General features: G+C 35.4%; 1 protein-coding gene across 2 annotated transcripts in view; it reads right to left on the reverse strand.

Annotated features, from left to right (window-relative positions):
- The window catches only part of TAF4B (TATA-box binding protein associated factor 4b), a 99,081-nt gene that overhangs the window by 71,237 nt on the left and 3,508 nt on the right, over positions 1-24,336 (reverse strand). Inside the window, exons 3-8 of one of the 2 annotated variants that reach the window (XM_057700340.1) lie at positions 17,531-17,679; positions 15,905-16,012; positions 11,010-11,171; positions 10,778-10,900; positions 7,980-8,069; positions 4,848-5,465 (exon numbers count right to left, since the gene is read on the reverse strand). In XM_057700340.1, coding sequence (XP_057556323.1) covers positions 4,848-5,465; positions 7,980-8,069; positions 10,778-10,900; positions 11,010-11,171; positions 15,905-16,012; positions 17,531-17,679 — 1,250 coding nt within the window. The remainder of the gene's footprint in view (positions 1-4,847; positions 5,466-7,979; positions 8,070-10,777; positions 10,901-11,009; positions 11,172-15,904; positions 16,013-17,530; positions 17,680-24,336) is intronic. The other variant, XM_057700341.1, reaches the window with a different exon arrangement.

Below are 24,336 nucleotides of genomic sequence, written 5' to 3' on the forward strand. Positions count from 1 at the left end.
CTTATCCAATGCTACATTTAAAATTTGTGCTTGTCACTGAATATAAATTTTAGCTAAAAAAGAAGAAAAGAGTAAACAAATATTGATTGGTAGTTAATGATATGCATGCATTAAAATTAATGTTTAATTTTTTAGGAAGAAACCTTTGAAAAGTATCAAAAATTAAGATTGATAGGTAGATAAATCAAGCATAGTAACTGTAAACAGTAGACTCTAGATGGTTGGTCTTTGCTATGTTTGGAAATTTTCATAATAAAACATTTTCTTGAATAAGGCAAAAACAAGACATAAATATTGTCTCTAAACAGTTTATTTTCTGTAAATTCTAATGTACGCTTACCAAACTGAAACCTAAAAAAATATATTCTTCAAGTAAATTTAAATCAACTGGCATTAATCAACCTATATATTAAGTCTATTATGTAAACCCAGACTATAAGTTATAGTCCATGAAGATTTTTCTATGCAACTCCTAATTATATATGGTAAATAAAGGGTAGTAGGCCTTACTTGGATTCAGCCTCTTCACCAAATCTTTCTTTAGTCCTATTTGAGTGGGATTACAATTAACAACTGAATTCTACCTCTCCTCTCACTCAACAGCATGCAAAAAAAGGAAGAAAAGACAAACTGATTACTTAAGTCTGGCTCCTCGTAGGTCAGTCCAATATGAAACTGACAGTGAACTACTTGACTCAATAAAACAATAATCCTTGTTTCGCTTCCTACTCAATTTTTATTTCAACTTTTTTTTTCAACTTCTTTAACAAAAATATTGGCCACCAGCACACTCAGAGACTGAAATTTACACTTTGAAAATATTCTTCCTTATCCAGTGAGAAGTGAAGTCAGAGACAATCGGCAGAGTTAAGTCTCACTGAGCATTTCATATAAAAATGTATATGTTGAAATTAATGGTTCCCCCACTTCAAAATAATTAGGTATGAGACAAAAATACGATGCAACAACAACGAATTTTTTCTAATACTCTGGGTCAATTTATTTTAGGAGATCAGTTTTACTTCAATAAAACTGAAAATTACCACATTAATAATATACTAATAATTAGTTGTTTTCCTCTTATATCCACAAAACAGCAATGGTTGGAGAATGATTGTTGCATGTACTTGGCCACTTATTTATCAAATGTCTATAATTCTGTTAAGAAAGAAGTGCAAGTGATAGTCACCTGGGGAAATGTATATCTGAAACAAGGAAATTAATCTATGATAATACTAAAGCTTCCTGCCCTATCTCCAAACAAAAATTATTTTTAAAGATTTTATACACACACAGACACAAGATTACTAAGAGTAACAATGTTCAGTTTACTCTCTAAAATTATAAACCTTTTTTCTAAAAGCAGAAACCCAGAATTTTTAATTTCCTTTCTCATTCATAATTTTTATTCACACACATGGATTTGAGTAGCTTATTAATTTTCTGTTAAAATTAGTTATTAAAATTTATCAAAATTTAATTTAAAAATGATGAGATGTGAAAATTTAGCTTTTAAATTAACTTTTCTAATTACATTTAAACTTAATTAATATGACAATGTTTAATTTAAATTAAATTTAGCTTTTGCTCAATTATGTGTAAAACAATTTCTTCACAAATATCCTAAGGAAAACTTTTAAGCACTGAAACTCCTGAAAGATTCTACTTAGTATCTATCCATCACTGGTAGACTCTAATCCAATTCATCCACTCTCTTTCATTAACTTTTAAAAAAAGGTAAAAATGTTAAGCTCCACTTAGTTGGAGTATATAACATCCTACAATAGCTGCTATGCCAGAACTGGTAGATAACCAATAAGATTAATCATTAAAAAGAATTAGATTCTTAGATGAAATCCTGGAACTACTGGTTAGGTCCATATTTCAACAATTCAAGCATCTGAGGACCAAGATATACAAGCACTATACTGAACTATTGGTACAAAATGAAAAATTTATACCTAAAGAAAGTGTGAACAATCTTAGCTAATTTACTTGATGAGAACTTTAGCAGACCCCCAGAGGGTAACATACAAAATCCATGAGATAGAAAAGATAACATGCAGTGATAAATCTAAATCTTTTTAAAAAAATTGGGAGGAGGATCTCTTTAATCTGGAATAAAAACATATAATTCATAAAATAATAACTGTACAAAACCTAAACCCTGCAATAGGGTTAAGAGGATTCTCATAACTTGAAAGTGTGATATTTAAAACATCTTATCAAGAAGGCAGGAAACCTATACAACTCTTCAGAAAAACTAGTACAAGCCAGAAGGAGATAAAGTATAAACAGGGAATTTTTAAATTCATGATTATTAAAGGAAATAAATCACACAAATTTTATACCTAACACTGAAAACCACAGTCATCCTTACACCATTCAGACCATTTTTGGAGACTGCATCCTGAGTTACATGGACCACAGATTTTGATCCAGCATGGCAATTCTCGTATTTTAATTACTTACCACATTTCTCATAAGCGGCATTGAATACTTTCTTATGTTTCTAGTACCTTAAGAGTTTTCCTCCTCACTTAGACCTAGGATTAAATTTGACTATGGTTTATAATGAACTCACTGATGATATTCTTAAATTTCTTAAGTAATACTAACTCAAACTTAAGTAATATTAATTTTCTAAATTAGCTGATCTGAAAGAATGTCCTAGTTCAATCCTCTCTGTGGCATTACCATACAGAACAGCTTATGTTGTTTTGTGCTCCAGGTAAAAATCTGTTGTAAAAGAGATTACAATGCATCTTCAGTGTCTAGCTGCTCTGTTTTTGCCATTTTAAACAGGAAGGTATGAACACTGCAATCAAATTTGTTGACTAAAATTGAAACAAAGGCCAAACAAGAAAGCAGAATTCACAAGGAAAACTATATTCCACTTTCTTTTAAAAATGAAAGTAGGAAGTTTAAAAATCCCTAAAATTTACTAATGGATTTTGTTACATATTTTTCTTCACTGAAATGGTTTCTAATGTATAACAAGTCAAGCCTATAAAATGTAAATACTGTCAAGATGCTATTACCTGACAGTTTTCCATTTCAGGACACTCCAGAAACCTAGAAATTCTTGCCATAAGTACCGTAATCTAATGAGAAAGATGCTGGGTTCTAGTCTGAGATCTATTACTTGTTGAGTGCCAGCAGATAGGTCCCTTAAAATTTCTGGGAATCTTAGTTTTCTCCCTGTCTTGTCTTCAACAAAACTATTTCAAAATCCGTACTGATACATGTTTTTAAAACTCTATGTAGCTATAAAGTATTATTTCACTTAGGGGTGGATACGCTATAGATTTTTCAATAAAGATTAGCATTTATTCAAGAATCAGCTATGACCCACAAGGAGGATTTCAATTCTCTGCAGTGCTACCAAAAGAGACCTTTCACCGGGGCAATTACAACTACAATGGTTCCCAAACCTGGCTGCTCAGATTGATGTTTAAGAATCCGCTGCTTCTAAAGGTTTCAATCCTGAGATTAAATTCAGACACCCAAGAGAAACGCCACAAGGCAGGTACATTTCGCCATTTGAAAATCAGATGCAGAGTAGGAAGGGATGAAAAAAGATCAAAGCCCAGGAAATGACTACTACTTCCTACCTACCCAAGAGTTTGACTGCTGTCCAAACTGATCCTTCCTCTTCCATTCTATACCCAAGGCTTGCCCTCTGCCTCAAAGACAGTTGTCCACAGATACTAATGTCTTCTCTTAATCACATAAATAAGGCTGGGAAGTTTATGTAGATTTTACTATTCCAAAAAGCGGAAAAACTAAGAGATTCAAAACACAGCCTTTAACATGAAGGTTTACAAAGAAGAACTAGGGCAATCACCAAAAATCAAAAGAAAAGTTAGTTCTGTTACAGTATAAGGTAGGAGAACTTCACTTAAAAAACATGATTTTTAATTAATTCACCATGTATCGGGTTGGCCAAAAACTGTGTTCGGGTTTTCCGTAACAGCTTACAGAAACTGTGACTTTTTTGGTCAACCCAACACCATCTCCCACAGGTTAACAATACTTTTCACAGTCTTCTGATAAAACTTGTCATGAGTAAAGCAGATCTAAACACTAATAGATAATCAGCTAAGATTTCAGATTTCTTTCACCCAAGAACTTCCCAACCTACAGAGTTTAGGAAAAAACACAACTTCTTATTCATCTACTCCCCTCACTGTCTCCCTCTACCCTCAGCACATTTTTTAAAAGAAATGTTACCATAACATCACCTATGCAATAACGCTACCAAAAATATTTAATCTGAATCTAATCTTGAGGAAACGATTAGACAAAACAAAATAAAGGATACTCTGCAAAACAACTAGCTCAGGCATTTAAAATATTACAACACAATGAACCACCACAAAAGGCTGAGAACTGTTCTAGATTAACAGAGCCTGAAAAAAATGACAAGTAAGTGTAATATGCAATTCTTCACTAGAAACAACATAAGAAAAATTAGCTATAAAAGACATTGTTGGGACAATTGTGGAAATACTGTGCCAATACTAACTTCCCATGTGTGAATAATAAGTATGTTGCCGTTATGCTAAAAAAAAACAACAAACCCTTTTCTTTAAGAGATACGCAGTACTTAATGGTGCAAAGTCACAATTTCTGCAACCAACTCTTAAATGGCTCAGGAAAAAATTATGCATGTGTTCATGTATGTGAACAGAGAGGGAAGAGACAAAGCAAACACTGTACAACGTTAACAACTGGTCAACCTTGGTCAAGGGCACACAGGGGTTCATTTTACTAGTCTTGCCAGTTTTCTCAATGTCTGAAATTTTCAAAAGAAGAAACTGAGGAAAAAATGAAATGTTACTCACTAGCTGTTTGACTTTAACTGCCTGTGGAATACCAGCTGGTTGTGTAAGCACGGGGCCTGGCTGTGCAAGTTTGATTTGGACTGGAGCGCCAATGACGGGCTTGTCAGATGTGGTCCCAGCAGAAGTAACAACAGGTTTCACAGATGGAAGACACACAGCTGCTGCTGAGGTTTCTCCAAAAGTTACCGAGGGGAGGGCCAGGGTCACTGCTGCCCCGGAGACAACTGGCTTTTCAGGTTGAAGTGAGACTGCTGTCACTGTGTTCTGCAGAGATGTCACCAGCGGTTTTGGAGTCTGAAGCACAACAGTTCCAGCTGTTGTCCCTCCTGGCATAGCAGCTGGACCCACAGAATGAAGTGTCACAACTCCAGTTTTTGATCCCCCTGGACCAGCCAGTGGATTCAGAGTTTGCACTGACACAGTTCCAGGTGTTGCTGCTTCAGAACCAATGATGGCCTTTTCAAGCTGGACAGAGGAAACTGCTGTTGTCACCACAGGAGAAGGTGTTACTGTTGTGGTACAGGTAGCAATGATCACCTCACCAGAAGTCTGTTGAACACACTGCTGAATAAAGCTCTGGGAGTTAGGCATCAGTTGTCGTAAGGCAATCACGCTTTTCTAGAAATGGGAGAAAAAAAAACACTGATAACTAAATAAATGAGCTCTAGTAAAATAGAACTACTTTGTATGTCATATTTTTACAACATAAAATAAAAAGTATATCAAGGATACAGGATACAGTTAAAGCACGAAAGTGCTTCATTTTTCAATTCATAATTATTATGTCTCAGTATTAAACTTATTTTATATACTTCAGTATCAATTTGGTATCAAATATTAATTTGGTAAAATAAAACACTGTATCCTACTTATTTGTATTTATCTAAACCCCATAATAGGCACTCATAACTCCAGTACCTACAAGTTTGTTTACAGGACAGCAGAATCTAAAAAAAAGTTTTGTTAAATAACTTCCAAACTTTGAACAGAAACAGTCTTTACATCAAAATAAAACTAATAGAAACAAGGTCAATTTCCTTAATTATTAGTTCTGACTGGATTTTGAGTTGGGGTCTATCTTGGTATCTTGCTGAAAAAATTAAAACAGCTTAAACTGAAAAGTAGAAGGTTCTGCCTTTTTATCCCTGGGGTTTTTATTTGCTTTTGTTTTTGAATAAGAAAAGAAAATGAAAAAGGAGGTGGTTAGTAGGTTATCTTTTGGCAAATTCATGAACCTTTTTGGAATATCTCCTTGTTTTGATACTTAAATTCAGTCAGATTGCCTTTACTTTTTAGAAGCAAATAAGAACTATCATTCCTCTTCCCTTCTTTGCCTTTAGTTACTTCTTTTACTTTTTATATTTAAAAAGATTGAGAAAATTTTAATCTGAAGGTTCTCAATTATATATATCTATAAATAGTATCAAATGAAAGAAATGGAAAGTCTCTCACACTCTTTCCCCAAACTTTAAAAATGGTAGAAAACAAGCTGCTTTGGAAATACATGAACAAATGAAGTGATCTGATTAAATTTAAGCAAGAAATCTAAGATGGGGAAGACCTGAGAAAAACACAATTGGAAAGAAATTTTAAAGTAATAAGACTTAAAGAGACAACAATAAAAACACATATGTTAAATTATCTCTTAATCACCTGGCCAAGAGTTCAGCCTAAATGCCAAATCCCTCAACCTTATGCAACAACCAACCTCCAGAACTCTCGAGGATGAGAAAAAATATTTTCAAGAAAAAAACATAAGGCTTAATAATAGTCTTTAGAAAACTGATACAAAGTACAAATACTTAATGGTAATATTTGGTAACTTCAAGGGAGTGTTACATAGCCAGTAGTCAGGCTAAGTTCTAGATCTGTGTGTTTGATCTAAAGTTAAGTCAATTTAAACAATTTTCTCATCTCCAAAATGGAAAATACTACACTGTCTAGCACCTATTCTTAAAAGCCTGATATGAAAATTAAGTCCAAACAATGCAAATTAAAAGTGAAGTAGCCAGCAAAGTACAGAACACATGGTAGGTACTAACTTATTTCCCTCCTTCTCCCCCAGTGTCTCCAGTGAGTATGAAACATAGATACACTAAATAGAGTTGTCTGTGTCACGTAGATAGAGCATCTACAGCTCACAGAACTTTTGCATTGAAAGGGGCCCAAGGAAGAGCTGCCCTTAAGTTCTCAATCAAGAGGGTCACCTGAAAACAGGGCTCTAGTCATTTGATGTTCGGTACTATGCTGACCCTTCAATCTTTCCTTCCCCAGACCAAGTCTTATCTGGCTAAAACATTCTCAGTTTTTTTAGTCACATTTTATACCACATGATTGGCACCCTCCTAATTAACATGGTCAGCCTTCTAGGGACAATTTCCACTATTTTAATAGCCTTCTGAAAATGTGGTGCCCCATCTCCCTTCCCTCTCTCCTTTCATGAGGCATCAAAAGGATTCTTCCTCTATGAAGTCTCTTCCATCTTCCCTAGACAATTAAGCCAAATTTTTCTAAAAGCAACTCTTCATTTCATTATTTCAAAATATATGGGATGGGTCTTTGGTTCACTATAATCCCAGGTCTTTAATGACTTTATAAATTTCAATTCAATTCCTTTTCAGCTTCTAAATATCCAAAAGGAATATATTTTTTCAGTCTGCCAAAGCTCTTATTTATCAAAGTTATTGTTCTCCATCAAAATCTATTTAATTCAATAAATATTAGAGTATGCCTACTAACAATATAAATTCATTTTTTAAAATAATAGCTTCCCCCCCCATAATAATAATAGCTTTCCCACTAAATTTGGCACCATGTGGTTTACAATTTCTAAGAGACTAAGAGTCATTAGGACAAAACAAAGACTATTTTTTTTTAAAGTTAAGAATCTGAGAATACAAGCAACAAATAATATAATCATTGTTATGTTCATGAATGTTACTTCTGTTTTCCCAATGTGTTCCAATCCAAAGAATATGGATTATGAATGTGCTTTACAGCTTACAACAGCCCTGAGGGGTTTCTTCTACTGTTACTACCTTCACGTTAAATTGCTGTCATATTGAAATATTCAGATTTTAAATTACTTTAAAGTAATCTAACCCAAACAATTTCTTCAAAGTAATACATTACCTTAAGGAAAGGAACTAGGTGAGGCTGAGGTGAAGACTTGAGTTCAACATACAGTTGTCTAGTAAATTCTTCTGCTTCAATTTTTGCATCCTGAGGAATGGGAGAAAGAAAAACACTGTTAGGTCTACAAATATTTTACAAGAGGAAAAGTGTGTAATTCATGATTGTAGACATAGCAAACTTTGAACAGTGATAAAAAAAAGTCTATCATTAAAGGGGGGCGTTTTTTTCACGTCCCCTATGAAATGAATAAACATAGAGATGCTTTTTCATACAGAATACAGTGAGGAGATTATTTTTATTTTCTTTAAGATCCCAGTAAGCCAGAATGGCCATCATCACAAAGTCTGGAAACAACAAATGTTGGAGAGGGTGTGGAGAAAAGGGAACTCTCCTGCACTGTTGGTGGGACTGTAAGTTGGTACAGCCACTATGGAAAACAATTTGGAGGTTCCTTAAAAAACTACAAATAGAACTACCATATGATCCAGTAATCCCACTCCTGGGCATATACCCAAAGAAAACCATAATCCCAAAAGAAACTTGTACCATAATGTTTATTGCAGCACTCTTTACAATAGCCAGGACATGGAAGCAACCTAAATGCCCATCAACAGATGAATGGATACAGAAGATGTGGCATATATATACAATGGAATATTACTCAGCTATAAAAAGGGATGAGATGGAGCTATATGTAATGAGGTGGATAGAACTACAATCTGTCATACAGAGTGAAGTAAGTCAGAAAGAGAAAGACAAATATTGTATGCTAACTCACATATACGGAATCTAAAAATGGTACTGATGAACTCAGTGACAAGAACAGGGAAGCAGATACAGGGAATGGACTGGAGAACTCGAGGTATGGGAGGGGGCGGGGGGTGAAGGGGAAACTGAGAAGAAGCGGGAGAGTAGTACAGACATATATATACTACCAACTGTAAAATAGTCAGTGGGAAGTTGTTGTATAACAAAGGGAGTCCAACTCGAGGATGGAAGATGCCTTAGAGGACTGGGGCAGGGAGGGTGGGGGGGAATCGAGGGGGGGGGCGTCAAGGAAGGGAGGGAATATGGGGATATGTGTATAAAAACAGTTGATTGAACCTGGTGTACCCCCCCAAAAAAAAATAAAATAAAATAATAATAATAAGATCCCAGTAAGCAAAGTGAGAGAAGAGCTGGCTGACTGGATAAGGCGATAGCACTACAGTCTGTTAAGAACTATTAAGAAGTAAAGACACGGGAGTCCAACATTTCTTAGGGTAAGAAATTGGAAGTTACTTGGTGTGGGGGCCTTGGATTTTTTTACTCTCCTTTCTCAATTTTTAAATTACTTTAACTGAGGTTAGACTGTATTTTTAGAATGCTATTACAAGCCCACAATAATAGATACACTGTTGTTCCAAAGGACTTAGGAACCCTTCTGTACTGCTCTGGACTCTAAACACTGCAGGGGTCTATGAGGTCTAAATTATTTTCACATTAATACTAATCGTTTTTTGGCCTTTTTCACTGTGCTGAGATTTGCACCGATGGTACTAAGGCAACTGCTGGCAAGAAAGGCAATGATAATAAATTTAAACAGTTGTCATCATACTCCACATTGCTATGCATGTGTGGTAAAAGACAAAAAAACAGAGCCAGCTCCACTTTAAAATGTCCTCGACAAAACAGTAAAATGTAGTTTTACTAAATCTCAGCCCGTTAGTAGACATCTTTTTAAAATATTGTAACATAATGAGAACCACACATACAGTAGACCAAAGTAAGATGCTGAAGGAAAAGCACTTTGTGATTGAGTTGCTAGCTGAACTAGCTGCTTTTTTTTTCATGTATTGGAAAGAATATCAAACCAGCTGTGGTTATTCACACTGGGGTATTCTGAGAGACAGGCTCTCAAAAAACAAACGAACCAAGCCTGTCACTATAAGGAAAACTAACGGTATTTGTTGCTTATGATAAAAATCAGAGCTCTCAAGCCAAAATTAGAATTTTGGAAAATCTGTAACCACAATCCTGAGCTTCATAGCTTCCCTGTACTGAAAAAAATTTTCTGATGTGATTGTTAGATTACAAGTATGATATTTTGATGTGTTAAATAACAAATCTGTCAACATTTGGAAGATCTATACAACTTAGCGAATCCATTATTTTCCAGATGACCAAATGTGAGCTGTTAGAAAAATCGCACATGGTCAAAGATCCATTCCGGGTACAAGATAAACCAGCAGACTATAAAGAATATCCCCAAACGCTCTGGAGAAAAGCTCTAAAATACCTTTCCAACTTACCTCTTTTCATGAGGGCAAATATTCTCCAAATATTAATAAATTTCTATGTGACCAAGTAGTCAACCTTCTCTCCAAAGCTCTTTTTAGGCTAAGTGAAGCAAGACTAGCAATCAGGAAGTAATACAGTCGGCTCTTCGTATCCCCGTGTTTGGCACGCGCAGATTCAACCAACTAAGGCTCTGCGTAGTACTATGTTTACTATTCCGCGGTGGTCGAATCCGCAGATGCGGACCTCACAGATAGGGAGGGCCAACTATGAGACTTGAGTATCCGCGGATTTTGGTATCTGCAGCAGGTCCTGGAACCAAAACCCACGGATACCCAGGGACCTCTGTATAGACTAGATTTACTAGTCTAAGATTTATAATCATTACAAAGCTTTCAAGAAGCAAACGCAAAGTTTATCCAAAAACCAATTTAAGATAAACCTCATTTAAAAATATTTATTTCCCATTTAAAACATGTTCTGTGGATGCTTACAGAACTTTTAGAGTCTCAACTTACCAAAAGTTGTTCCACCAACTTCTTCACATTCTGCCCCATCTCCGGGGACTGTGATCCACTACACGCTAGCTTTATTAACATTGCGAGGAAGTTCTTACATTTCTTCACATTTTCTAGCATTGTCTAAATACAGAAATATAAACAAATACTCACAAATGTTAGCTAGAAAATAGAATTCAAGAAAATTTGTAAAGAGCTGTTAATTTATGTAAAGTACAAGTGAGAGCTTTACCGGAGAAAGATTAGTCTGAGCAGCAGCTGAGTTCTCTGCTGGGAGGCTGGGCTCATTTGAGCGGGCAGCTGATGCTCCCAAACTTGAAGGCTTCAGGGTAGTTACAGTATTTGGCGGCTTTACAGGAGTAACTGTGACAACATTGGTTGGCACAGCCACAGACTGAAATTAAAAGCAGTGGATATTGAGAAACGTATTACTATGATATGTATCAAGGTGGGTGCCTCATTTCACACTTAGACTGCAAATGGATCTTGACATCATTGCTTTTACATTATGCTCTACTAGTCTAAGGCAATGTAACACCATTTACCAGCTCTGGACTCTAGCAGCTCTGGGTTTCATTCTTACCTACCTACCTACTTTTCATTGATACCCAAGTACTGACCTCAGGCAAGTTACTTAATCCTGCTAACACTCTGATTCCTGTCTGTAAAAAACAAGGATAGCAATGATACCTACTATCCTGGGATTGTTTTCGAAAAACAATGCCAAAAACGTAGTCCTCAAATATTATTAATACTTCTCCAAAAAAAAATTGAAATAGTAAGTCTATATGAATATATAGAATTTCTTACTCTATAATATTCTGCTTTTTATTAAGTATGAAGCTGAGAGAGCTACTTATCTTACATTCAGATAAGTGCTTTTTTGTAGACTATTAGAAAGCAGTAATAGTTTTGTAATTTGTAATAACAAACATTACAAAATGTTATTATCTTATTTTCACACTGAAAAGAATTTCGGTTTCTTCTATCCTCTATTAAATTAGGTGTGATTACAGCACCACCTGCAGGATAAAAAGTTTAATACAAGAAATCACAAATTGGGTAATAATTCAGACAACCATATAGAGATAAAGCAACAATCTTACTTTAAAGACAAACACTAAAAGTTACAGAACATGAGTAAAGTTTGAGGGTGGGGGAGAGAACAGTATTTACAATTCACACAGAAAACTGAAACTGCACCATCATTTTAATTTAAATGCTTGTGTTCCACAGGCATAAAACACAAAAAGGTCAGGTTGCTATTACCCTCAAGAAAATTTCTTTCTGCAACAGTTAATATAAGGGAATTCAAATATACATGAAAATTTTCCACTTGAGAAAGACTGAAGTATATATTAGACAAGAATGTTTTGGGGGTAAAAATGGGAAAGAAATTTAAAACACTGATTAATGATGAAGATGAAAACTTATGAAATGTTAAGCAAAAGATAAAAATCATACCTAAATTAGTATAGTTTTATTAAATATAAACATTTCTCAAAGACAACAATGAAAATGAAGTCTCCTTATTCTATCCCTAGTCCTGCTCTTCAAGGACAAGTACTGCACAGTTTCCTCCGAATCCTTTTGGAGATTTTCTAATAAACTTTTTTAGGGTTATGTATAGTAAACAAATACTCCTTCAGTGAGTCTGTTTTATACTCTACCATTAATTCTCTGCACTACTATATTTAGGAAAGCAATGTCGAACTTTAGCTGGTGACTATGATCACCTCTCATGACTGATGCAAGGGGCTCCTCAGGGGAGTACTGTCTCTTCCTTGTGAAGCAAAATAAGGCCCAGTGAAATGTGAGCTCGGGAAAAGAGTCCTATTTTTTTGTGAGTAGAGGAAGCACTTATAGCATTTCTATATATATTTCTTTCTTTGTCAATATTTTATTCTGTCTCTGGTACAAAATCTGTGCTTTATAACTCTTTCTAATATAGTTACTACCAGCACCTCACCAGACACTTGCACCTCTTAAAGAGGCATAGAGAGATACACAATCCCGGTCTTACTCTATGTATGTAATCACGCTGCAGTAATGGATGGACTGTCCTAAACTCAATCATAACTCTCAATATTCTAGACCACACAACATTATTTCCATGCTTTGCAAGACCGCACTGGCACTGATTAGGCATGTCTAGGTGACAGGAGAGAAAAGAGCTGGGGTATATGTGAAGTAAATTGTGAAAATACATAGAGTCACTGAAATTAACTATATACAAATTTAACAGACTAAACTGCCTTTTAAGGAGAGTCATCCAAGTTCTAGCTCCTTATTTCCAAGTTCTAGCTCCTTATTTCCAACTGAGATGCTTTACCTCTCAAAGTGGACACAGATATTATTCACTAACTTCACTGATAATTTCCACTGCCTTAGTCTGCTAGGACTAAGGAGCAAACCAGCTTAAAATATGCATCAATCTAAATTAAGAAAAGTTATACACACCCTGAATGGAAATGGCAATGGAAGGTATATATATGGAAAAATAACCCAAGGAAAAGAATTACGCAATACACATATACTATTTTAGAACAACTATATGTACTAAGTCTTTAAGAAATAGATACAGTTAAAAAAACTGATACATTCAAAGTACTGCGGAAGTGGAAACCCTTTCATAAAACAACTGTACTGTAAATTCTTCAACTTTCGTATTTTCCTGGTGCCTCAACATCCCCACAGAAACAGGCTATGAACACTTCTCCCAGGTGACCAGGTGCACCAGTGTGATAAGGCTGGTCCCTGCCACAAGTTCTCTTTCTGCCTTCCCAACTGTGACCTAGTGACATTCACACACACCAATGAAATCCCCTCACGTCTTTTGCTTGTGTACTCCATGCCAATGCTCAACAAAGGACTTGCCCCCAGGTCCTCACTCTCTCTCAGATCCCCACTTGCTTGGTTGAGCCTGCCTCAGGTGCTCCTCCCATATGACCCCCTGCATGGTGTGCCATGGCCCCCTCTTCTAGGACCTGTCAGTATAATAAGCCTCTTTCACTTTCATACACCTTCCTGTGGTGATATTTGGTGTCCACATCTGACTGCTCATCAAAAAAAAAAATCCCATTTTAAGAAACATAATTATTTCTTACAACACATAGCAGATATCAGTAGGCCTAAATGTACACCCTTTGGCCCAGTGATCTTAGAATAACCTAAAGGGCAGGAGGGACGACCTAGAGTTTGAGACAATCAGCACAGAGGTTATTAAGAATAGAATTTCCAGAGTCAGATACAGACGTTAGCTCAAATGCCCCCTTTGCTACATATCAACAGAAAGCATGCAAATTTCTTAACTTCTCTAAACCTATTTTCACATACATAAAATGGAAATAATATTTCCTCATAGAATAGTCACAGGATGAAATGAAATGAGATGAGGGATGTAAAGCACTTAAAAACTGTCCAACACATTAAACGCTCAATAAATGGTAGCCATTATGGGGGGGGGGGGAACTATGTTTAAAATCAGATTCACTGCTTATCATCTCTGTTAGAGGAAGCAATATGGTTAAGTACTTTTGAAGCACCAAACACTATGTTTGATCCACAGCAAGGGATTTCACATAACATGCTCCAAGAAGATGCATCTTCTGCACAGCAAAGGAAGTACAACAGTGGTCCCATGACATGGGATCCACTGATTATATCATATATGGCATGATCCAGAAGCTGCCTGCCTAGTACAGTATTAGAACAGCTTGCGGTAAACACAGGTGAAGTGCAAACTCAAAGACAATACTCTATGAAGATGGAATTCCATCCTCCATCTTCCAAGACTTAGTGTATGCTCACTGAATCAAAGAATTCTATATGGTACTATGTCCCCAACAGGACAAATACATGAAGAACCAAGGAATCAAAGACTAGGAGGATGAATGGATCCACTTATCATTACTTCCAAAGACCCACTGGGGGACCCTGTGCTTCCCCTTCCTGCACACAGTGGGCACAGTTTCACCAAAGAATATAGCAAGAGTCCCTATAAACTAGACACCACGGCTGCCTCTTGGGCACTTCAGGGTCTCTGTGTCCAGCAACCATCAGGAAAGAGAAGAGCCATTATCATGACAGGGGTAACTGACCTAACATCTGGAATAGGTAGGGTTGCTCTAACATAACAAAGGGCACAAGGAGTTTATGCAGTGAATCCAGGTGATCCACTTAAGTGTCTCTTGGTATTTCCTTGCCCAACTGTGATGATAAATGGACAGGCACCACAACTATTGCCTCAAGAGACTGTGGCGATTTGGACTTTGGATCCCTCAGGGATAACAGTCTGATCACACTACCAGTGAAGACCCAGAAGAGTTGGTAGTTGAATGTGGGAGGAATCTAGAATGGATTTTGGAGGAGGAAATGATGGTAATCAGATGCATCAGTGGGGACTGTAGTTCATCCTACTAACCTCCTCTTTTTTGCTTCCCCAAGAAAGAAACCTACTGAAATCCAAGGAAAGCTGGTTTCCAACACGTAAGAGGAGGTAGATCCCAGTGACTCAAGGAGAAGACCATCACAAAGAAAGATGTGTGTTATCCTAGCTGTTGGGAACACTATTTAGACAGACGACAATTGTCAGTTCCCTCAGGGTCTGCCTCAGCTACAGAGAATTACCTTGCCTATGAGCACAACTCTCCCTGGGGAGTCCACATCCAATGACTGATCACAGAGGAGGAATTATGGCTCATCCAATCATGCTGGCACACAGTGGGACAGCTCTGACAGGCCACACTTGCTCCAAAGCTCTCCATCAGGTTAGCTGAGGCTTTATTACACCTGCATCTAATTCAAACTCTTACTCTCCTTCCTTTCCACAGGTATCAATCCCTAATAAATATCCCATACACTGAAATTCTGTCCTAGCACCTGCTTCTAGACACTGTGACACATGAACATTAGATGGATTTGTATTAATTTAATACATTCAAATAAATCTGATATTCCAAGAATACACACCATGTTCATCCTGTTTCCCACACTTCCAACAGTTCCCAGTTTAATAACTGTCCTCTCATATCACTGAATTGCTCTCCTCAGGAAACAGCTAACAATAAATAATAACGAAAGATGAGAAAATAACCAGTGTGCACGTGGCCACAAGTCACAACTTACTTGCACTGGGGAAGGCTTCGGAACAGTGGTTACCACAGTAGTTCCTATTTGTGCCAATTGTTTAACAGGTGCCACTGCCACTTTCTTGATTAACTGTGAACTAGAATTCTTGGGGGGGGGGGTGGAAGGGAGGTAGTACAGAATCATCAGCATTAGTAATTTAAAATTAATCAGTACTATGGCAAACATCAAAACACTTTACCACAACAAACTTCTTTGTTATAACTGGTTTTATAATCTTATGAATTTTATGCATATTTTCTACTATTAACCTAACTGGTCAATTGGCCAGTTGACACTCATTTCATATTCCTAAGGAGACAACTGATTAAACAAACAAATATCACACTATTTGAGCATTAAAATCTTGATTTACTCTTTGGCTCACACAGAAAACATACACTTTTTTTTTTTTTGTCACTTGTATTGCTGGTATCCTTTTAGTCTTTTTTAAAAATATCTTTAAACTTTATTTTTTATTGTGATATAATTGACATATAACATTGCATAAGTTTAAAGTGTATGATGTGTTGATTTGATACATTTATATATCGCAATGTGTTTCCCATCATAACATTAGCTAACATCTATATCATATCACAGAATTATCATTTCTTCTTTTTTACTGAAGTATAGTTGATGTACCATATTATATAAGTTTCAGGTTTACAACATTGATTCACAATTTTTAAAGATTATACTCCATTTATAGTTATTATAAAATATTGTCTATATTCCTTGTGTTGTACAATATATCCTTGTAGCTTATTTATTTTATACATAATAGTTTGTATTTTCTTAATCTTCTACCCCTATCTTGCCCCTCCCCCTTAAATTCTTATTTAATATATGATTATAAACAAAAGTCTGCTAACCTATCTTCTCAAACCCATAGCAAACAAGAAAGGGAAGGAGCAGCTATCATTGACAGATACAGACATAGAGAAAATGACTGGTTGAGAACCTAGAAACAAATTAGGAGAGCACAAAACATGGTGGGGCAGGGGAAACTGGCAGAGAATGATATTAGCACAGAACACAATGAATTTATTAGGCTGAGCCTGATTCATCAAGAAAATACTATACTACATTCCACATTTTCTGTTTAGCCAAAGAAAGATGCCCATGACAAAAAATTTTTTTTAAACTCTGACACACTCAGGATAAGCTTTAGTTACCTAGAAAGATGATCATGTATGTAAAATAAATCACCTTTTAACAGAGCCAAGTTAGTGAAATATTACAGCAGATTTCTAATTTTTTAAAGGTAATTCCTGTATGATATGGATAAAAATGAATACTATAAATTGTAGTGTTAATGTTTTACCACAAATTAAAATTGAAGCAAAATGGTTACTTTCTTCCCATTTAGAGATGCAAATAGCCCTCTGAACATTCCTTTGAGGACAACAAAATCTCTGAGTATGAAGATTAAATTTTTAATTTTACCACATGACAAAAGCAAACATCTAGATTAAATTAGCGTATTCAAAGAAAGTAGCTTAATTCAAAAAGTTGAGCAGAATCATCTCTTCTATTATTTTTGCTGGCAAATACATACACATTTATATGAAGATAACTGCTGGAAAACTAAGAAGGATGAAAAAAAACTTTAGTGTATATTACCGGCATTGTACAGATTTTGACCATTTGAGTATTCGTTGGTACAGCTGCTGGCCTTGAAGTTATGTTACTTGTGGTCTCGGTTCTTGTTACAGCTTGCTGAGGAGATACCAACATCAACTGACCACTGTTACTTTTGATCAAAACTGTTCCTACAGTTAAAAGAAAACAAAACGTGAGCTAATAAATGAAGCATAATCATCAAATATTGCTCTCCCATTTCTTTCAATGCTGTAAAATGCTCTGAATAAGTGATTAATTAGTACATACTGAATTCCATGTCTACTAATTATGATATATAATATGGAAAAAATGTCGTCGCTCAAAGCTATTTAAAATATTAAAAGCCTAAGCATATGGCTGAGGTACCCCTGAAGAAGGCAAAACACTTTTCCTCATGACATCAAACTATTTATAAAGCTACATTAAGACAGTATGGTAACAGCACATGACTACACAAACTGACCAATAAAATAGAAAACTCCCAAATAGACCCTTAATAGTCCATATATCTGTCATATCAAATTTTTCTAAGAGCACTGCAGATCAGTGAGAAAAGAGCTACTATTCAATAAATAGGGTTTGTTCAATTAGTTATCTATATGGAAAAGGTGAAAAGTTTCATACCATATGCAAAAACCCAAGGGCATTAAGGATACAAGAATAAAAAGTAAAAACTTTTAAACTCTTAGACAATGTAGAAAACTGTCATTCTGAACTTGGGATAGGAAAGAATTTCTTAAATAAGTGTGATACATACAACTATATTTTAAAAACTTCTGTTCAGCAAAAGATATCATGTAAAAAGACAAACCACAAAATTGGAGAAAATTTTAGTTCACATATATTCAAAGAACAAATATCCAAACTGCACAAAAGAAACACAGATACCAATGACAGGGAAAAGTAAGTTAAGACTACAGTGAGATATCACTTCATATTTCCTAGCCAGACAAAAATTAAGAAGTCCAATGAAATATTAAATGTTAGAGAGATGTGCAGCAACAAAAACTCTTAACATCTTGAGGCTGGTAGTGTAATTTGGTGCAACTGCTTTGTTCAGCTGTACGTGATTGTGCCAAACTGGTTCCCATTTGCATACCCTCTAACCCAGTATTTGTAACGTAAAGAAATCGTTGTCCATGTAAGTAGGAGGTACAAACAAAAATATTCATAGCTGGAGTTCTATTTCTGGAATGGCAGCATGAAGAGCTCAATAAAGCCATTCGCCAGCAAAACAAGCATAACTGGTGAAAATTATTTTTTAAAACAACCATTTAAAGTCTTTGGAAATTGCCCTAAGGCATACAGAAAATGACTAGACAATTATTAAAGAGAATCTACTAAAACTCAGTAAGAACAGCAAGAATCTGTGGTATCTGAACCATGACCCACTCCCTCTCCCTTCTCAGCTCAGGCAATGTGGACAACACAGGGCCTCCCTCTCTCCCAAGCTCTCAGTTGAGGGCTATGGTATCTTCCTGGGAGAAGCAGGCCACCAGCATTTCTCATCTCTGCCACCCCAAGCTGCATACAAAAGAGAACAAATTTGAGACAAGTTCATCCAAGAGTTTTCATGCTTCTTGTTTCACCCATCCCTACTCATAAAGGGAAGGTTCTACCCCAGGGATGGCACACTGAGAATACTTGGGCCCCAATCACCCTCACCCCAGTTCTTTCCTAGGGTGGAGGTTCCACATTGGAAGAGGTAAGCAGAGAAGACCAGAGGCTACCACCCATGCCCAGTACCCTCCTTCTAAAGCAGGGATATCACTCAGAAAGAAACATGCCACAGTCCTGGAGACCTGCTCCAAACATCTCCCAAGAGAAACTGACTTTATTTCAAACAGAGTGTGGGAAAAGTCAAGGCTAAGGTCACACTCAAATACAATGGAACAATTAAAAGCCTCCTGGTATCTTCATGACAGATACAAGCTAAGCCACAGGCATATCTCTAGCTTACTAGAGAGAACAAGATAAAGAAACAACTAAGAAGGGCCCTTCAGGTGTCAGAACCTCAAGAAATGACCTCAAAAACTTCCCCTTGTAAAGGACTCCATATTTAATTAATTCAGACTATGGAGCAAGTTAGGCCTTAGGGCACTGTTGAAAACAAGAGGGTAACTGGCTGGCAGTCAGTGGAACCTAATAGCAAGGCGTGATACCAACTGAGGCAGAAAGCTTAACAGAAAGATCAGAGAAACAGTCAAAAAGAACCCTACTAAAACCACTGTCATCCCAGGGTGGTTGTGCTTATGCCCAAAGCTGTGCCTTGTGAGGAAAACAGACTTCTCTAAAATAATACAGCCAGATATTTAAAAAATAAACAACAATAACCCACTCAAGGAGGTAAAGACCGATACCTAGAGTTGCTATAATATATTAGTTTTGCTTAACAAATTACAAGACATGCAAAGAAAAAGAAAAGTGTGACACACAGAAAGAAGGCAGGCAATAGACACCACCTATGAGAGGGACCAGATGTTTGATTTAACAAAGATGTCAAAGTAACTGTTATAAATATGCCAAAAGACTAAAGGAAATCATGCTTAAAGAAGTAAACGAAGATATGATTATCTCAACAAATAGAGAATACCCTTAGAGAAATAGATATTGTAAAACAAGAAAGTCTGTAGTTAAAAAGTACAATAACTGAAATGAAAATTTCACTAGAGAGGCTCAACAGCAGGCTTGAATAAGCAGAAGATAAGTCAGTGAATTTGAAGATAGTTCAATAGAGATTATGCAATCCAAAGAACTGAGAGAAAAAAAAGAAGGAAGAAAAATGAACAGAGCTCCATAGAAATGTGGGACAATGATAGGCACACCAACATAGGCATAATGTGAGTACCAGAAAGAGAGAAGGGAGGGAGGGGAAGGAGGGAAGTGGGGGGAGAGAAGAAGAAGGGGAGAGGGAGAGGAGGGAAGGGGAGGGGGAGGCAGAGGGAGACGGGAATAGAAAAAATATTCAAAGAAATAATGGCCGACAACTTCCCAGATTTGACGAAAAATAATCTAAATATCCAAGTAGCTCAACAAACCCCAAGCAAGATAGATGCAGAGATCACACCAAGATACAATATAATATAAATGTACAAAGACAAAGAGAAAATTTTGAGAAAAGCAAGAGAAAAATGTACAAGAGAACTGTGTTAATAGGATTAAGAGCTAACTTCTCATTAGAAACAATGGAGATCAGACAGCAGGGGTATGACATATTCCACTTGCTGGGGAAAAAAACAAAAAACAACAACAAAAAAAACTACTATCAACCAACAATCAGATATTCTTGAAAATATCTTTCAAAAAAGGAGACAAAATAAAGACATCCTAGATTGGGACTGACATATACATACTACTATATATAAAATAGATAATTAATAAGGACCTATTGTATAGAACAGGGAACTCTACTCAATACCCTGTAATGGCCTATATGGGAAAACAATCTAAAAAAGAGTGGATATATGTATATGTATAACAGACTCACTTTGCTGTACACCTGAAACTAACACTATATTGTAAATCAATTATACCCCAATAAAAACTAAAAAAAAAAAAAAGACATCCTCAGATAAAGACTGGGTGCTGGCAGACACACCAGACAGGAAATACTAAATGAAGTTCTTCAGGCTGAAAATAAGAGACTCCAGAAAGTAACCCAAATTCACACGAAAAGGGCACTGGTAAAGTTAATTATATAATTTTATAGTTTATATCCATATTACTGCTTTCTCTTAATAGGTTTAAAAAGAACTATATAGAATAATATATATAATTCTATTCTTGAACCTAAAACATATTAGAAAAATATATTTGTGAATAATAACACAAAGAAAGTGGTCGGGAACAAAGTTGTACTGCAGTAAGGAAATGACTTCATATGGTAACTGGAATCTATAGGAACAAATGAAGAAAACTAGGAACGGCAAATAAGATAATAAAACAAATGCTACAAATATATATCCTTCTTTCTTCTATCAGCATCTTTAAAAGACATATAATTACATAAAGTAATAATTATAACAAGGTATTGTTAGGTTTGTAACATATCTAGATGCAAAATGTAGAGCAATAATAGCACAAAAATAAAAAAGAGGGAAATGAGCTAAATAGGAAAAATGTTTCTATATCTCACTGAAACAAGTTAATACAAATGTGAAGTAAATTCTAATAAGAAGTATATTGTAAGCCCAAGAGCAATCACTAAAAAATATATATATATTTTAAAAATATTATAAAGGAATTAAAACGTTACACTAGAAAATATTCACTTAAGGCAAAGGAAAGAAGGAACAGAGGAAGAACAAAAAAGAGAAAATATATAGAAACAAAAGTAAATGGCAGGCCTAAACCCAACTATATCAGTAACATTAAATGTGAATGGATTAAATAATCCAATCAAAATGCAAAAACTGTCAGACCCAATTAAAAAATAGGATTTAACTATATGCTGCCTACAGAAGATACACTCTAGACTCAAAGATACAAAAGAGATCAAAGTAACAAGACAGAAAAAACATATCATGCAACAGCAACCATAAGAAAACTGGAATGGCCATACTAATATCAGACAATAGACTAAAACAAAATGTGTTACTGGAGATAAAGAGGGGTACTTTATAATCGATAAAACTGCCAATGGATCAGGAAGATTTAACAATTACAAACATATATGCACCAAACAACAAAGCCCAAAATATATGAAGAAAAGCTGACATAAATGAAGGAAAAAACAGAAAATTCAACAATAATACTTGGGAGACTTCAACATCCTTCTTTCAATGAAAGATAGACATCTAGGCAGAAGATCAACTAGGAAATAAAATACTTGAACAACACTATAAACCAACCATACCTCAAACACATCTATAGTATACTCCAGCTAACAAAGCATTCTTAAGTGTGCATGGAACAGTCTTAGAACAGACCACATGCTAGGATACAAAACAAGTTTAAATTTAAAAAGGACTGAAATCATACAATGTGTGTCTCCAACTACAATGGAATGAAATTAGAAACGAGTAACAAAAAGAAATCAGGGGAACTCACAAATATGTAGAAATTAATTACTCCTAAGTAGCTAGTTGGTCAATTAAGAAATCACATGGGAAAGTGGACTATACTTTGAGATGAATGAAAATGAAGACACAACATATCCAAATTTATGTTATGTAGCTAAAGTAGTGTTTAGAGAGAAATTTATAAAGCTGACCCTTCAACAATGTGGAGGTTAGAGGTACTGACCCTCCACACCCCTGTTCTGTTGAAAATCTGCCGTTGGTCCTCTGTATCCAGAGTTCCGCATCCACAGATTCAACCGACTACAGCTCATGTAGTACCACAGTGTGCATTTATTGAAAAAAATCTGAGTATAAATGGACCAGTGCAGTCCAAACCTGTGTTGTTTATAGGCTGACTGTTGTTGTAAATCTCTGTATTTTAAAATACAAATTATGTGAATTAATAATTTAACCTTCTATCTTAAGACACTGTGGGAAAAAAGCAAAATAAGAACACGCGGATGAAAGAAAATTAATAAAGATTAGAGCAGAGGTCAATAGAAGAGAGAACAGAAAAACAACTGAGAAAAATCAAAACAAAAGTTGGTTCTCTGAACAGATCAACAAAACTGACAAATCTTTACCTTGATTACCTACAAAAAAAGGAGAGAAAGCTCAGTCTGCTAAAGTTAGGAATGATAGAGGGGACATTACCACTATTCTTACAGAAAGAAGCATTATAGTTAATACTATGACCAAATATAAACCAATAAATTAGATACATTATATGAAATGGACCAATTCCTAGAAACACATAAACTACTGAAACTTAAGAAAATGGGCAACCTGAATAGACCTCTAACAAACACAGATTGAATTAATAATCAAAAATAGTATCCACATGATAAGCTCAGTTCCAGATGACTTCCCTGATGAATTCTACCAAACATCTGAGGAAAAATAAATGCGAATCCTTCACAAATTCTTCTAAAAAACACAAGAGGAAACATGTCAATTAATTCTGTAAGGTCGGTACTACCCTGATATTAAAACCAAAGATATCACAAGAAAACTAGAGACCAAAATGCCATATGTATACCGATGCAAAAATTCTCAACGAAGTACTAGCAAACTGAATCCAGCAACATTTAAAAAGTGTTATACGCCATGACGAAGTGATATTTATCTTAGTATGCAAAGGTGGTTTAAGACTCAACAGCTAACATCATACTTAATGGTGAAAGACTAAGTGCTTCTCCCCTAAGATCAGGAATATCTGAGATGAGATATGAGACAAAGATGCCTACAATCACTGCCGCCTCTATTTAACATTGTACTGAGAGTTCTAATGAGAGCAATTAAGCGAGAAAAAATAAAAGGCATCTGGAATAGAAATGAAAACTATCTATTCACATATATTATAATCTTGTATTTAAAAATCCAAACAAATAACACGGAAAAAAACTATTAAAACTAATAAATGCATTCAGCTATGAAGCAGGATACAAGATCAATTTTAAAAAATCAACTATTTCTATACACTTCCAATGAATAACTGTAAATGGAATTAAGAAAAAAATTCCATTTACAATAACATAAAAAATAATATACTTTAGGAATAAATTTAACAAAATAAATGCAAAAGCAATACTCTGGAAACTACAAACTGTTACTGAAAGAAATTAAAGAACTAAATAAATGGAAAGACATCCCATGTTTGTGGACTGAGAGACTTATACCTACTTTGCAGCACTGTTAAAGGGATCAAATGAGATAATACTTTTGAGCAAATTTATGAATCTTAAA

The sequence above is a fragment of the Hippopotamus amphibius genome, chromosome 11 (genome assembly GCF_030028045.1).
Source record: "Hippopotamus amphibius kiboko isolate mHipAmp2 chromosome 11, mHipAmp2.hap2, whole genome shotgun sequence".
NCBI lineage: Eukaryota > Metazoa > Chordata > Mammalia > Artiodactyla > Hippopotamidae > Hippopotamus > Hippopotamus amphibius.